General features: G+C 35.2%; 1 protein-coding gene across 5 annotated transcripts in view; it reads right to left on the reverse strand.

Moving 5' to 3' along the window:
* LOC111061576 overlaps positions 1-15,417 on the reverse strand; it is a 43,518-nt gene that overhangs the window by 500 nt on the left and 27,601 nt on the right. For 4 of the 5 annotated variants that reach the window (XM_039435793.1, XM_039435792.1, XM_039435790.1 and 1 more), the window contains exons 3-4: positions 9,503-9,717; positions 2,754-2,967 (exon numbers count right to left, since the gene is read on the reverse strand). In XM_039435793.1, coding sequence (XP_039291727.1) covers positions 2,754-2,967; positions 9,503-9,717 — 429 coding nt within the window. The remainder of the gene's footprint in view (positions 1-2,753; positions 2,968-9,502; positions 9,718-15,417) is intronic. The other variant, XM_039435794.1, reaches the window with a different exon arrangement.

Raw genomic sequence — 15,417 nt, forward strand, 5'->3', positions numbered from 1 at the left:
TGAGCTGGTTTTATTGTATTCGGTGACAGCACGGGACCAGTGGGTACATCCAATCAATAAAAAAAGGAAGACCTATGGCGAATTCCATCATTTAATGCGCGACCTTGAGGCTGACAATGATAGTATACGTTCTATACGATAGTATACGTCTAGTATACGTTCTGCGCATGCTCGGACCAAAACGTGGCCGGACACGTTTGAAAAGATCGCTCAGAGAGCGAACGGTAGCCACGCGTGGCTAGTATAGCAAGCGTTGCCGCGTGGCCGTGGCTGCTATGTGAATTGCTTCATTTGATTAGCTGGGAAGCGATGTTTTGAAAAGTAGCTAGCGTGCGTCCAGCCACGCACGCCACGTGCTGTGTGGAATGACCTTAATTTATTAATTTTATTATGCATGTATGGCATTTCAACACACTCAAATTACCAGATGGCATTATTCAAGCTTCAAGAGTTTAATTAGGCTAAATTTATTTTTTATATTTTATAGCTTCTTCTAATTACAGTTTTATTTGGCATTCTCTCTCATTATTGTTCGAATTTTAACTTGATAGTTTCTAGTACTGGATCTGATCATATTCACTATTCATTTCGAAGGCATTATATCATAGAGAAACAATAGCGTAAGTAGATATCCCATGGTATAGGGAATTTATGTCGAAACTTTTACTGTTATCTCAAGCTGATTACTGTCGATTATTGTCAATTTTTACTGTTTTGTTTGGGGTGATAGTGTATGAACGCACAATTTGAGAGACTACCAGCGTCACACAGCTGCATAGGAAAGAACTACGTGAACTACTATCCACTTGAGATAACAGTAAAAGTTGCGACATAAAGGCCCTATACCATGGGATATCTACTTATGCTATCGTTTCTCTATGATTATATTTATATTTTATATTTAAGTTTCTATCATGCAGAGGTCAGCTGTTTTATTTTTGTTTATTCTTATAATAATTTGGTAACATTGTAACCATACTAATCAAGAGATTAAAGAATGCATATGGAACATGAATGACCCCACACTGTATTAACTCAGGGGTTGTTTGAAACAATATTTTTACACTATTTTCAGTTACATATTGTAATGTATTTTTTGGAAAATTTAATTCCAATTTCAATTTCAACTTCCATTAAATTTAGATGTTTCATGCTGATATGTTCAAGATTACAATTTCGAATGTAGGCCTATGTATATTTTGATTGATATTGGTGAATAAAATTACTTTTTGTAAAATCACTTGACTTGTATGAGCAACTTTATTGAAATTATTAAAAACATGGAGTACCTTCTTACTTGAAGGCTATTTACTTCATGGCTGAAGTAGACCGAGACTAGTTGTTTGAAATGTTTTAAATAGAAGGGAATTCATGTTTCCAATACTTTTTGTAATTATGTTGAGAAATGAGAGTATTTTTTGCAGAATTGATCAACAAGGAAGAGACTAATGCACAACTCACACCGAAGTGTCATGGCGGTGGCCTACTCCAAAAACAAGAATGATGAAGAAGAGGAATAAGAAGGTGGAGATGAAGAAGAGGAAGGTGGAGAAGAAGAAGGAGGTTGTGAAGAAGAAGAAGAAGAAGAAGAAGAAGAGAAGAAGAAGAAGAAGAAGAAGAAGAAGAAAAGAAGAAGAAGAAGAAGGAAGAAGAAGAAGAAGAGAAGAAGAAGAAGAAGAAAAGAAGAAGAAGAAGAAGAAGAAGAAGAGAGAAGAAGAAGAAGAAGGAAGAAGAAGAAGAAGAAGAAGAAGAGAAGAAGAAGAAGAAGAAGAAGAAGAAGAAGAAGAAGAAGAAGAAGAGAAGAAGAAGAGAAGAAGAAGAAGAAGGAGGTTGTGAAGAAGAAGAAGAAGGAAGAAGAAGAAGAAGAAGGAAGAAGAAGAAGAAGAAGAAGAAGAAGAAGAGAAGAAGAAGAAGAAGAAGAAGAAAAGAAGAAGAAGAAGAAGAAGAAGAAGAAGAAAGAAGAAGAAGAAGAAAAGAAGAAGAAGAAGGAGGAGAAGAAGAAGAAGAGAGAAGAAGAAGAAGAAGAAAGAAGAAGAAAGAAGAAGAGAAGAAAGAGAGAAGAAGAAGAAGAAGAAGAAGAAGAGAAGAAGAAGAGAAGAAGAAAAGAAGAAGAAGAAGAAGAAGAAGAAGAAGAAGAAGGAAGAAGAAGAGAAGAAGAAGAAGAAAGAAGAAGAAGAAAGAAGAAGAAGAAGAAAGAAGAAGAAGAGAAGAAGAAGAAGAAGAGAAGAAGAAGAAGAAGAAGAAGAAGGAGGAGAAGAAGAAGAAAAGAAGAAGAAGAAAGAAGAAGAAAGAAGAAGAAGAAGAAGAGAGAAGAAGAAGAAGAAGAAGAAAGAAGAAGAAGAATAAGAAGAAGAGGCAGAAGAAAGGAAGTAGAAGAAGAAGAAAAAGGTGGAAGAGAAGAAAAAGAGGAACAACAAAAAGAAGTAGAAGTAGAATGAGAAGAAGAAGAGTGAAGAAGAGAAACAGGAAGAGAAGGAAAACAATGAGAAGAAGTAGAAGAAGGAGGTTGAGAAGGAGAAAAAAAAATGAAGAAGGAGGAGAAGAAGAAAAAGAACAAGAAGAATAAGAAGAAAAAGAGGAACAACAAAAAGAAGTAGAAGAGGAAGGAAAAGATGGAGAAGAAGAATTAGGACAAGAAGGAGGAAGAGGAGGAAAACAATGAGGAGGAGTAGAAGAAGAAGAAGGTTGAGGAGGAGTAGATAAGAAGAATAAGAAGACTAAGAATAAGATGGCAAGATTTGTGGCTGACATACCGTTGACAGTGAGCATCACTGCCTGCTTCATCTTGGGCTCGGTGTTCACCTGGCACTCGTAGAGCCCCTGATCGGCGGGGCGTGCCCCTCGCAGACGCAGGCCCCACGAGGCGGAGTCCCCCTCCGGGTGGGACACGGCGAACCTGCCGTCACTCGTGAACACGAACACGTGCGACGTCAGGATGTGCAGATCTTTGCTTCTCATCCACGACACCTGTCGATCCAAAAAGGAAGCTCTTATGGGATTCATTGTAATGTTGTGATGTTCACATTATACATGAAAAAATTACGCAAAAATATTCAAATTAATGGTGATTTGAGTGTGATATTTTTGTTTTTTATTCTGTTTTTAACCGTCAAAATTAAAAATTCTCAGTTTCCGTTGTTTTTTTTTTAGTGAAAATGTACTAAATTTTAGAAAAGTGAAACCATAACCCCTTTTAAAATATTATCTAAATTTGGGAGAGAAATAGTACAAGGAGTATCCTTAGTTTTTCTCTCTCAATCAGTGCTACTTTGTAAAAAATTATAAATAAATAAAAAAACAAAAAAAAAAACACGGTCCACAGAGAAGAAGTAAGAGAGTAAGAGAGAAGTAGGAGAGTAGAAGTAATATTATACTTTGTGCATGGTCCCAGTTAAACTATAATATCGTGGGACCGAGCTTTGCTCTGGAGTGTAAAAGCATAGAAAATTTGTAACGAAAGATTGAATTTATAGTTTATATTCATTTATTAATTTTCTCAGTCGTACAATTATTTTTTTGCCACACTTGGATGTAATGAGCTGGTTTACGTGCGTCTTATGGAGGCCGAAAGTGATTGTTTTCCGACCAGGCCGGTAAAACTTTACGGCCCTAGGGCTGTAAAATGACCTTGAATAACAGCTGATCGTGTCCGATCTCACAAAAATCATAGAGATAATCTCATAACGACTGTAATAATCTATATAATTATGTATCGTGAATCGCGGTATCATGTCTATAATATATTTTATGAATTACTGTTTCATAATTTAATATTTATTATTGTGTTTTTGATATCAAACAATAGAATACGATGATATCTCCATAGCCTCAACAATATAATGTTGGCTGCATTGTCCATTGTCAGAAAGATACGTATCGCAAGTATTTAAAAGTGAAGAATCAAATTTGAAATCAAAGTACAATAATTGTATCAATATTCAAAAGTGAGGTAGAGTAATAATTGTTTCTTTTTTATTATCGAATTCCACTTCTTAATGCAATACAATCAACAATAATAATAAGAAAATACAGCAGAGATCTGAAGTTTAAGGTAAGCCTACTGGTGAAACTCAGCCTTGACTGAAAAATGCCTAGTAATTTTTCCGTAATTCATTATTAAAACTTTTAGATAATTCTTCTTCAATATCAAACCATATAATTTAGAGAAAACATTAGGCCCACTCAAGATTGAATCTTCGAATGTTTTCTCTATGATTTAACTATTTTCAGAGCAATATTTTGTTGTGAAAATGCCAGCAAACCGGCTTCAAATTTGCCGCTATACACTATATTATAGTAGCCTACATACATTACCTGACTTAATTCAGAGTAAAAATTTTATTGTGAGACAGATAATAATATTAATTTTAATAATATAAGTCATGAGCCAAAGTCTGTTGTACGCTTTTTAGGAGTGAAGTAAACTTTTTTAGAAGTCTAGTTCACAGTACAGTATTACGTGTATGCTAAGTGTTATCAGTCAGGCTCCTACGTTTAACAATACACAATGGCCGAGAGCATAAAGGCGTAATACATCAGTACTCAAAGTTCGGTGTATAACAACACGATCTAGGTTCGAATCTCGGTGAATGACTTTTTTTTGTCGATGAATTTCGACTTTCATTAGCTATTTTTTATATTAGTTACCATAATTTAAATTTCAATCAATTTTTTATATATATTTTGAGACAAAACTGTGAAATATGCAATTATATTAATTTTTTCACCACATTATTTCAAAATAGTAATGAAAATTCTATCCATCCATCTATCCATGAGATATTGCAAGAGCTATAAAAATTCAAACAATTATTCGAAATATTAATAGTATAAAAATATTGTCACTATTGTAAAGTATTAATAAGTAATATTGTAATTAATTGACAGTAAAAGTTGTTAGAACCAAGATTCAAACTATCAAAATAGGCTGTTTGAATTTTATTTATTTTTCAATTTCTTATATATTGGGAAGTTTTTTTTTCTGGTGTGGCGAAAAATAGCATTAGCAACACGGGCAAAAATGTTTTCCCGGCTCTCGAATGCTTCAAGCTCTCGACTTCGTCTCGAACTTGAAAACCGAGATCTCGAGCCGGAGAACGTACATTTTCGACCCTAGGTGCGAAATATACTATTACAGTTATATGAGGACGCACAACAGGCTTATGCCCAAAACTGTCCCTTTTCAAATTTATACTACAGTCCAAGTCTAGGTTAAGCTACTATCACTCATCAAAATAACAATTTATTCACACTTCAAAAAACAAACACATCATCAATTACAAATAGATTATACTATGAAATCGATTTACTATATTTGCTACAATATTATTTGTTGATATACTATGTACTATTCTACACTAACAGCATCTAGTTACTATTTAATTCGATTTACTATGTTTTGCTACAATGTTTGTTAATATACTATGTACTATTCTACACTAACAGCATCTAGTTACTATTTTGGACTTTCTGAAGTGAACACTTTTTCTAAAAAAAGAGAAATAAACGAAAATAAGTTTCTCTTGCTAAATTTTTCTTCTCGTGAAATCAGCTGGATGATCCCACACACATGCACTCGTTCACTCTCTTCCATTACGGTATCGACAGACGACAAAATTTCCAGCGGTTGTTCTAAGGACGTATTTATCCTTCTAATGTCCTCCAGTGAGTTCTCCAAGGGATGAGACTTAGTGCAATCGAATCTTTATATTATGAACCTACTATGATCTGAATTTTGTGAGAATCGTTAGAGCCGTTTTCAAGATCCGGTGAGATACAAACATACAAACATCCAAACAGAAGTTGCTCGTATAGGATATTCTAGTCAAATATCTGGATTGACACTTTTTGCAAGATTCAAAATGTCCGTCCCTCCATTAAAGCTTCTATCTATGTAAGGAAAACTTTTAATAATGAAATAATACATCAAATTCATGGGAATCTTATGCTCTACAAACCCTCGATGAGCATTTAATCCAGTCAAGGGAAGATTATAGAGAAAAAAGTTTGGAAGACAGTTTATGATTTTGCAGTTTTGTTAAGGGTAGTTGGGAGGTAAACATATCAAAAGTTCCCACCCCTACCCCTTGTGCTAATGGGGTGGGGGTGGTTCAAAGGTACCATTTTCTTGTTTCTCGCATATAACACGAAAACTATGTATCTGACGGACATAACTGTTACATACAAAATTGAAGCTCACATAATTTTCTAAAATATTAATCTCACAACTTTTTCTATATCTATTCTAGTTTTCGAGATATCCGCTCTTAAAGATGTGACATTTTTGAAAAAAAAACCTTTTTGCCTCATATTTTTGCGCTTATAAATTTTTGAAAATCGATGGGAGAAATCCATGCTGATCATGAGCTTATAGGACATCAAGTTCTCTCCAATTTGATGTATAATTTCATACTTTTACGCATTTCCCTATAACTGTTGCAGCAGCTTTAATGTTGAGTGTGAAAACTCCAGTTTTGCAACAATAGACCAATTGACAAAGAAACTTGAAGGGAATGTTTTGAACACAGTTTTTGACTTAGCAGCTTTGTTGAGACTACTTAGGAGAAGAACAGAGATGAAGAATCAGAGAGTCGGCTATGCATGGACCACTACGGCGAGAGACAGAAAAATGTGGAGCAGATTAGTGTCAAAATAATGAAAGGAACTTAAGATAAACTGTATATAAACTGTTGCCAACTCAAATACTCCAGAATCCTATTATATATTATTATATTCTATAATATAATCCTATATTATATTAAGCGATCAATTTCTGTATTTTTATATATTTATATCTGGTTATTTATGTTCAACGGATCTCGAAAACGGCTCTAACGGTTCTCACGAAATTTGGAACATAGTGGGTTTATGATATAAAAAATCGATGGCACTAGGTCTCATCCTAGGGAAAACTCGCTGTACGACATTGAAAGGATTTATGTATCCTTTTACTGATATGTATCTTTCAATTCATCCTTGGCAGAAAAAGCTGCGGATAGTAAAAAAGTGAGTGAGCGAGTGAGTATGTGAAAAATCAAAATATCGCATCCCCGAAATTCATAAGATGACATATAGCCAGCTGTGAAATATGAACACGATCATTTTAGAGAATTGTGTTTTGTTTATCAATTGAAAAAAAAAATATCGGGGACCGAGCTTCGCTCTGGAGTACAAAAGTATAAAAAAATGTATGACGAAAGAAGAAATTATAATAACATTCATACAGAAATGTTCTATCTAATCACATTGAATTGAGATTAATTCCCAAAGAGAAGGCAAAAATTTCCCCTCACTATTACGTGTAATAACTTGAATCACAGCTATCTTTTCTATAGAAGGCGGTGCTGAAAGAAAATCGGTAGCCTCTTGTCCAATCATTTCCACTGAGGCTATCACGGGAATCTCACTATAATTCTTTTAAGAATTTTGTACTCCATTTTATTAATTTCTTGCACTTTTTTGTTCAATATCGGGGACTGAGCTTCGCTCTGGAGTACAAAAACATAAAAAATGTATTACAAAAGAAGAAATTATAATAAAATTCATACAGAAATGTTCTATCTAATCACAGTAAATTGAGATTAATTCCCAAAGGGAAGGCAAAATTTCCCTCACAAAGGCCCAGTTGCACAAAAGCCGGTTAAATTTTAATCCTGTTTAACTTCACGTGAACCAAATCAGAGAAGACCATTTCAAAAAGATGGATCTACTGGAATTAATCAGGATTGAAAATAACCCGGCTTTTTTGCAACCGGCACCAAGTACCTGATTGAATGATTACAAAAGTTCAACAGCTGAGTCATAATTTTGACACAGTCCACCACACATGAACTCACTCACTCACTTCCATCACCAACAGACGACGAAAAAATTACCCATTTAATGTCCTTCAGCGAGTTTTCCAAGGGATGAGATGTAGTCCAATCGAATCTTCATATTATAGACCTACTATGTTCTGAATTTCGGGAGAATTGTTAGAGCCATTTTCGAGATCCGGTGAAATACAAACATCCAAACATATAAACATAAAAACAGAAGCTGCTCGTTCAATAGTATAGGATAACGAGCGAAGCTCGGTGCCCCAATATTGTCAATAAAGCTATTATCAGTGGCGGCTCGTGCAAATACTAATGGGGGGTTCACATTTAACATGAGCAACAAGATCTAGATCTTTAATAATTTGTTAAACCCCATGTTTCAAGTGAATTTTGTTCGTTTCACGTAGTAGAATGTAATTTCTTATTCCTAGAAGAGTACTAGGCCTATCATATTATTACGTAGGTAACAAAATATTCTAATGGGTTGTATTATATTAAGTACCTATATAATAATTGGATTTTCGTTTAATAATAATAAGTATTTAGATATACTCAGGATTCTCAACCTAGAAGATGTACTCCCATACTCCCATTGAATAATTCATGTACAAATCATAAATTATACAGAAAACAGCAATAATTTTTCCTCGATGTAAGATAATTTCCAATCAAAGAAATAAGGATTAACATGCTTTTAGAGACTTTGTTAACACTCACCCTCCTTCTAGTTGGCATTTACAGAGCATTTTTTGAAAATAAAATCCATCCTCCTCTCCTTCCTTGCTGCAAAAACATCGATCACCATGCTTTTTAATTTTTTTAGTCAAATGAGCTAAATCACACACACCGTTCTTAATCCATGCTGGATCGCCTTTTTCGCGAGCAAACAACAAGCACAGAAAACAATAAAGTTTGTTAGTTTCTTCACAACCACACAGCCAAGATGTCTTTTCATATTGTTGGTCTTTGAAATCTCTCTTGTATGTCCTGGATTTCGATGTAGAAGTCTGATGTATATCAATTGTCGGTGTAGGCCTACCACTTTCCTTAATCGATATATTTTTTCCTCGATTGATAAATTAGAGAACACTATTTCTTTTAAATAGCTAACTGAAACCTTTCTTGAACCCTCCATTCTCACTTTTCAAAACACAAGAAAGAAGAAACAAGAATTAACCTCAAAATCGACAACACATGTAGCGCGAACGCGAAACTGCAAACAGTAAACAAGTAGTAGCCAGTGCCAGCTAGAACAGTTCATAAGTGGAAACGGCTCTAGAAGGCAATGGCGCCAATGCAAAGTCACACTATCACAGCTATGAGCTGCTTGGAAGGCAGCTCACCGTAAAGCTAATGTAAATAGTCTCCCACCCCCCACGGGGAGGGAATTGAACTCGCCCAGCTACCATTTGAACCCATACTAACGCTTGGAGCAGTGATCCTGCTTGCTGTAGCGCGTAATTCAAAAGGTTATTTCAATGCATGTACCTTGCTTGGTGCGCTCCTTATTGTTTTAATATTACAAGAAATTTGAGTATTACTATTACTTCAATCAATTTTCTATTGATTTGAACTTTAATTTATTGTAGCAATTTTATAGGGGGTTCACGTGCTCTTGTGCTCTCATGGACACGCCGCCACTGGCTATTATTATTATTAATAATATTATTTTTTTGTCAACTCACTACTTTATCTCCGAGATTGATAACACGACATGGCAGTATGACGTCATCCCCTGGACGAGCAACAATACTTGCTGACGTCACCTGGAACATGGGGCCCGGTGTGGAGGGAAGTTCAGGGGGTGGGGGCTGCTCCCAGGGGGGGTCAGTCTCCTTTCCTCTGATTGGCTGCTGATGATTCCAGCCCCAACGCAAGCCATTGTTTGAGTTCAATGCTGCTGTAAATCAACAAACACATTTAATCAAATTATTGAAAAAGTGATATATAATATGTGAACAAAAACAATACGATTATTGGAAAGAGTGATGTATTCAAGCAATTCAATTTAAAGGGGCTATTCCTTAAGGGTGTGCAAAGGCTAAAATAAACTTTCTACTCGTGATATTTTTCCGAGTTTTTCGATTTGTATATCATCAAGCTATCGTAATGAAAAAGTTTCCTCAGGAAAACATTTTTTTCCGATCATTACTTTTTGAGATATGAGCGCCTGAAGTTTGAATTTTTGGGACAGAACATTTCAAATTCAGTGAGATATATATCTATGAAATTTAGAGGATGGATTCTTCATGGCATTGTTGATCTAGTAGAACAAAAATGCTCTGATAATATCAATTTTTGGAAAAGTTATTCAATTTACCAAAAATAACTCAACTAAAAGTTATTTCTAGTAAATTGAATAACTATCTTGAAAATTGATATTTTCGTTTTGAATTTTTGTTTTTCTAGATCAACAATACCATGAAGAATCTATCCTCTAAATCTCATGGATTTATATCCTACCGAATTTGAAATGTTCTGTCCCAAAAATTCAAACTTTAGGCACTCATATCTCAAAAAGTTATGATCAGAAAAAAAATGTTTTCCCGAGAAAACTTTTTTCATTTTTATAGCTTGATGATATACAAATCGAAAAACTTGGAAAAATATCACGAGTAGAAAGTTTATTTTCAGCCTTTGACCAGAGTAGAGGGAAACTGAGATCACTGGGAAGCTTTTTTGCTCGAAGTCCCCTCCCCCCTCTCACCCCTCGTCCATCCCGCCTCCCCTTCCCCCCGCCTGTAGGGTTGGGGGTATTCTAAAAATAGATTTCCCCCTCCCCTTGCCCAGTGGTGGTGAGGGGGTTGAAAAGAGAGAGATATATCTTTCTCTCTCTCTCTCTCTTTCTCTCCCCTTCCCCTTGCCCAGTGGAGGTGAAGGGGATGAAAAGAGAGAGATATATCTTTCTCTCTCTCTCTCTTTCTAAAAATAGATTTCCCCTTCCCCTTGCCCAGTGGTGGTGAGGGGGATGAAAAGAGAGAGATATATCTTTCTCTCTCTCTCTCTTTCTCTCCCCTTCCCCTTGCCCAGTGGTGGTGAGGGGGATGAAAAGAGAGATCTCTCTCTCTCACCCCTTCCCCTTGCCCAGGTGAGGGAAAAAAAAATTTCCCTTTTAGGAGGAAAAATTCCCTCTCTATACTGACAGATTAAAGTGAATCCATATTTCTACATCTAATGCTATACTGACAAATTGAGGTGAATGCCGGATAAGGGAAAAAAATCTCTTTGAGAGGGAAAAATTCCCTTGGTGACTGATTAAAGTGAATCCATATTTCTACATCTAATGCTATACTGACAAATTGAAGTGAATGCCGGATGAGGGAAAAAAATCTCTTTGAGAGGGAAAAATTCCCTTGGTGACAGATTAAAGTGAATCCATATTTCTGCATCTAATGCTATACTGACAAATTAAAGTGAATGCTAGATGAGGGAAAAAAATCTCTTTGAGAGGGAAAAATTCCCTTGGTGACAGATTAAAGTGAATCCATATTTCTACAACTAATGCTATACTGACAAATTAAAGTGAATGCTAGATGAGGGAAAAAATCTCTTTGAGGGGGGAAAATTCTCTACTGTCAAATTAAAGTGAATCCATATTTCTACATCTAATGCTATACTAGTGAATCCAGAGTAAGGTCAATGACTCTCTCTACATCTAATTGAATTGAGAAATTCTCTCTCTCTCTCTCTCACATCCAATGCTATACTAGTGAATCTCTACAATGATCTAAGTTCTTTTACATTTTTTATCTGCAATTTCGTACAAGCATTTCCAAAGTTCATCGGAATTTTTAACAACAGATAATGCTGAATCATTTGTACAATCATAATGTAGATGACCGCTGTCTAGAATATTGAGCAGTTCGAAAATCTCAGATAAAATCGAAAAGTGTACATTTTCTGTTTTTGTTAACAGTAAATCAACATCTTGACATCCTGTTGAAAATTTAATATTCTTCGCAATTGAATCAAATTTGTTAAATGAAATTGACATCAAGAGACGAGTTAATTTTTTGAATTTTGAAAAACCATAACACTGCATGTCCCTAATGTTTGACATGTGTCAGATGAAGGGGGTAAGAGACAGATATATCTCTCTTTCTAAATTGATGAGATGCACGTGTTATAGAGGCTCGTGTCTGTATAAAAAAGATCACCCCACACGTGTTGTCAGGTCTAGCTCTAAGCAGCAACTAAACTAAAAATCGTGAATGGGATATTGGAATGAAAAATCATTTGAAGGCAGAAAACGTTTATTTACACCTTTCAGCAGCACAACTATTCATAATTTCATCTTCAATTTTAATTAGCTTATCTATACACAAATTATGAGGACGATAATAACATAGATAGTCTCTTATGTCATTTAAATTAACCGTGCTTAGAAAAATGTCTTTCAATTGTTTCGCCAAACTATAATTTTCAGGAGTTGATTTCCTAATTGCACTTTCACACTCATCGTACCAATCAATACAGTTTTTTAACCTCACTTCCAATTCGTTGTCGGCAGCCAACCACTCTCTCGGATCCATGTTGTTGAGCGAATGAAGAAAACTAAGTGTAGGCAGGAACTATTATAGAGTAATTAAGTGGTCTTTCTTCAATAATTGACGAGAGACAACATGTACATGCTTTATGCAGTCTCAATGCATGCAGGCAATAAACACATTGTAGATCCTTTCCGTTAGAGAAGAAGACATAATGAGCAAAGTTTCTTTTCTGTTAATTCGTGTACATCGGAGCCATTTTCATACTTTGCATTCGATTGTTTTCGCACAAGAAATTGTTTGTTTGATACATATTTTAGAACAGCAAAGAATTATAATGTTGCGCAGAGAATAAAGCACAGCGAGAATGTGGTCTATTTTTATGAATGTTACACGCAGCATAACACCATGAACTAGTGAAAAAGCTGAAATCAGGTTTTGGAAAATCCTCTGGTATACATTGAACGTTGCTATGCAATCTTCTTAAAAACTTTGCTTTCTCAGTTCCTTTTGTGAAAATTTTCTCATAACCTGCAAGGTAATCACGTATTAATGAGTCACTGTATTCTAAATCTCCATCTTCCCATTTTATTTTATGATAGTGACGTTCTAACCATGTTACATTGTTATACAATTTTGCACTCAATTCTGTCTTTGCAAATGGTGATTTGAAATGGAACACAATATAATTATTAAACTGATCAATTATGGCAAGTTCTTTCACAATAATTTGATCACAATCTTGTTTAAACCAGTGAAGATCAACCGTAGCAATTTTCGTAGGCGTCTGCTTGTCCACTTCTTTATCTTCGGCGGCGGCGGGCTCCTCGAATCCTTCGTCTTTCTCCCTCTCCTCCTCCACCTGCAGCGGCTTCTGGATCGGTGTATAGCAGCTTGGTTCATAATAGAAACTATCAAGATCGCACTGAATACCAATAGAGCAAGTTTGTGGCTTGTCCAAAATATCAGAACACAAAGAATAGGACATGTTGTCTGTTCAAAGGTGAAACTGATAATGAACTAAATTGAGCAGAATGCACACCTTATATAGGCGGTGCGCTCTATCAAAAAAATTACTGAACTTCTTTCACCATGCTCGTGAGAGGTGTGTACTCCATCACACGATCGCTAATTAAAACGCAATACCCGGAAGTATTTGCAGGTACTGCACTATTAAATTCCATTTCAATACAAACATCTGTCGATGATTTCAAATGACTTGGTTGGTGTGAACAATCTACAACAATCAGCGGTGTTGATTCACAAAACGTTTTAAAGTCAATTTCTGTTCCAAGTTCGCTATTGATTGAATGACTATAATACGAGGGCGCGAAATCCAGGAACATGCGGTATAATACCTCCCTCTTACCTAGCAGATTTTCATATGGATAATACTCGCTGTTCAAATATACTTTAACATTGTAAATACCACAGCTATCGAAATTAGATATTGATTTTTTAATTTTATTCTTACGATCAGTTTGAAATGCAATTATAATGTATTTTGGACTATCAAAACTCGATGTGGTGCAAACTGCCCAAGAATGGTTAAGTGAATTTTGCAAATTTGGTAATTCACAAATTTCCCAATGCCAGAAACCTAATTTCAGTGGAGTGTCAGCATCGAGCAGTCTCAAAAATTTCAGTCTTACATGATCTTCTAAAGTTATGTAGGGCATTCTCCATTGTAGTTTTGTAATTTTCACACCAATGCTTGTTCCACTTGTAGACTCAACACAATTTAGATCTGTCGGTGACCTCAATAAGACGAGTTCCTGTTTCAAATTTAAAATTATTCTTTGAAAATCTTTAAAAAACGGGAGGATTAATTTCAGCGGTACACAGAAAGTGAATTTATTATCCGTTAGCTCATATCCTGCTCTGTCAAAACCAGCCAAGTGATATGTGTTTTTATCGAGAGTATTCTTCACTAGAATAGCTTTAATTGTGGATGTTAATCCAATCAATCTTGATTTAGAAATTTGCTGACCTGCTAATTCATATCGTATCTCGTCAAAAAGGTTGCCGATTACGTTACTGCTTAATTCATAGTCTGCTGCAACTGGTGCATCGGCTGGGTCTGTTCCCGGTTTTGTACAGTTAACTGTTCCCTCAATCAATATGAATGATTTACAAGGTAAAGAATAGACATCTAAAGAATTTTTGCCAATACGTGCCTCGTCAGAGTTTTTTATTTCCTGACCCAAATAAACTGTATGAGTGTGAAATTGGAATTTAGTAATATCATTATAAAACTGAAGGTCTGTCTCCACATCCAGAATTTCACTAATTGCTGCGGGACCTCCTGACATTTCGTCAATTAACTATAAAACCCAACTTTTCTAATATTCACGCGCTTTTTGCCGACAAAGAACGTTTGTTTTTAGGTGTTGACGCTATCGCATTCCTTTCTCTAATGACTTGATTGTGCATGCACGTATTCGAACGTGGGTTGAAAATAAGATAACCCATTACTTTTCACGTATGTGCAACCTAATTGTAATTGTATCTCCACGGAAATCAATAAACGATCCGTTCTGGTCCGTTACCTTTACATTAATAGTTTGAATTTGATGCATATTCAAAGGTACATAAATAATCGGTGATGGTACTTCGTTTATTAAATAACCGCTAGGAACCTTTGGTAAAAATTCGTAGATTATATGTTTTTGTTTTCCGTCAGAGTAACTGCCACATGCTAAATTACACTCAACTACAATACTGTCAACACTTGTTATGTTAACCAAATGTTTGGAATGATGCCATTTATTTGCCTGCAAAACAACATTATCAAAACCAAGTATCTTAGCAATTGAATCAGAACGTGTTAAATCAATGGGTTTATCAGAATGAATTTCAATCTTCATAGTATTTGCGTTTGCATATATAATAAGTTTATTCTTCTTCCCATCAATATTCAATTTATTCTTTAAAGATTTTATAATATCCTCAACTTCATATGCACCAGTATCCAACTCAATTAATCTATCGCCATATTTGAAGCTGGAATTTGTTCCTTTGTTAATGTTTGCAATACTATTGTAACTAGAAAAATTAATCAATCCAATTTCCCATTCGCGATTTTTATCCAATTCTATAATTTCTTGTAAATG

This window comes from Nilaparvata lugens, chromosome 9 (genome assembly GCF_014356525.2).
Source record: "Nilaparvata lugens isolate BPH chromosome 9, ASM1435652v1, whole genome shotgun sequence".
In the NCBI taxonomy this organism is placed as follows: Eukaryota; Metazoa; Arthropoda; class Insecta; order Hemiptera; family Delphacidae; genus Nilaparvata; species Nilaparvata lugens.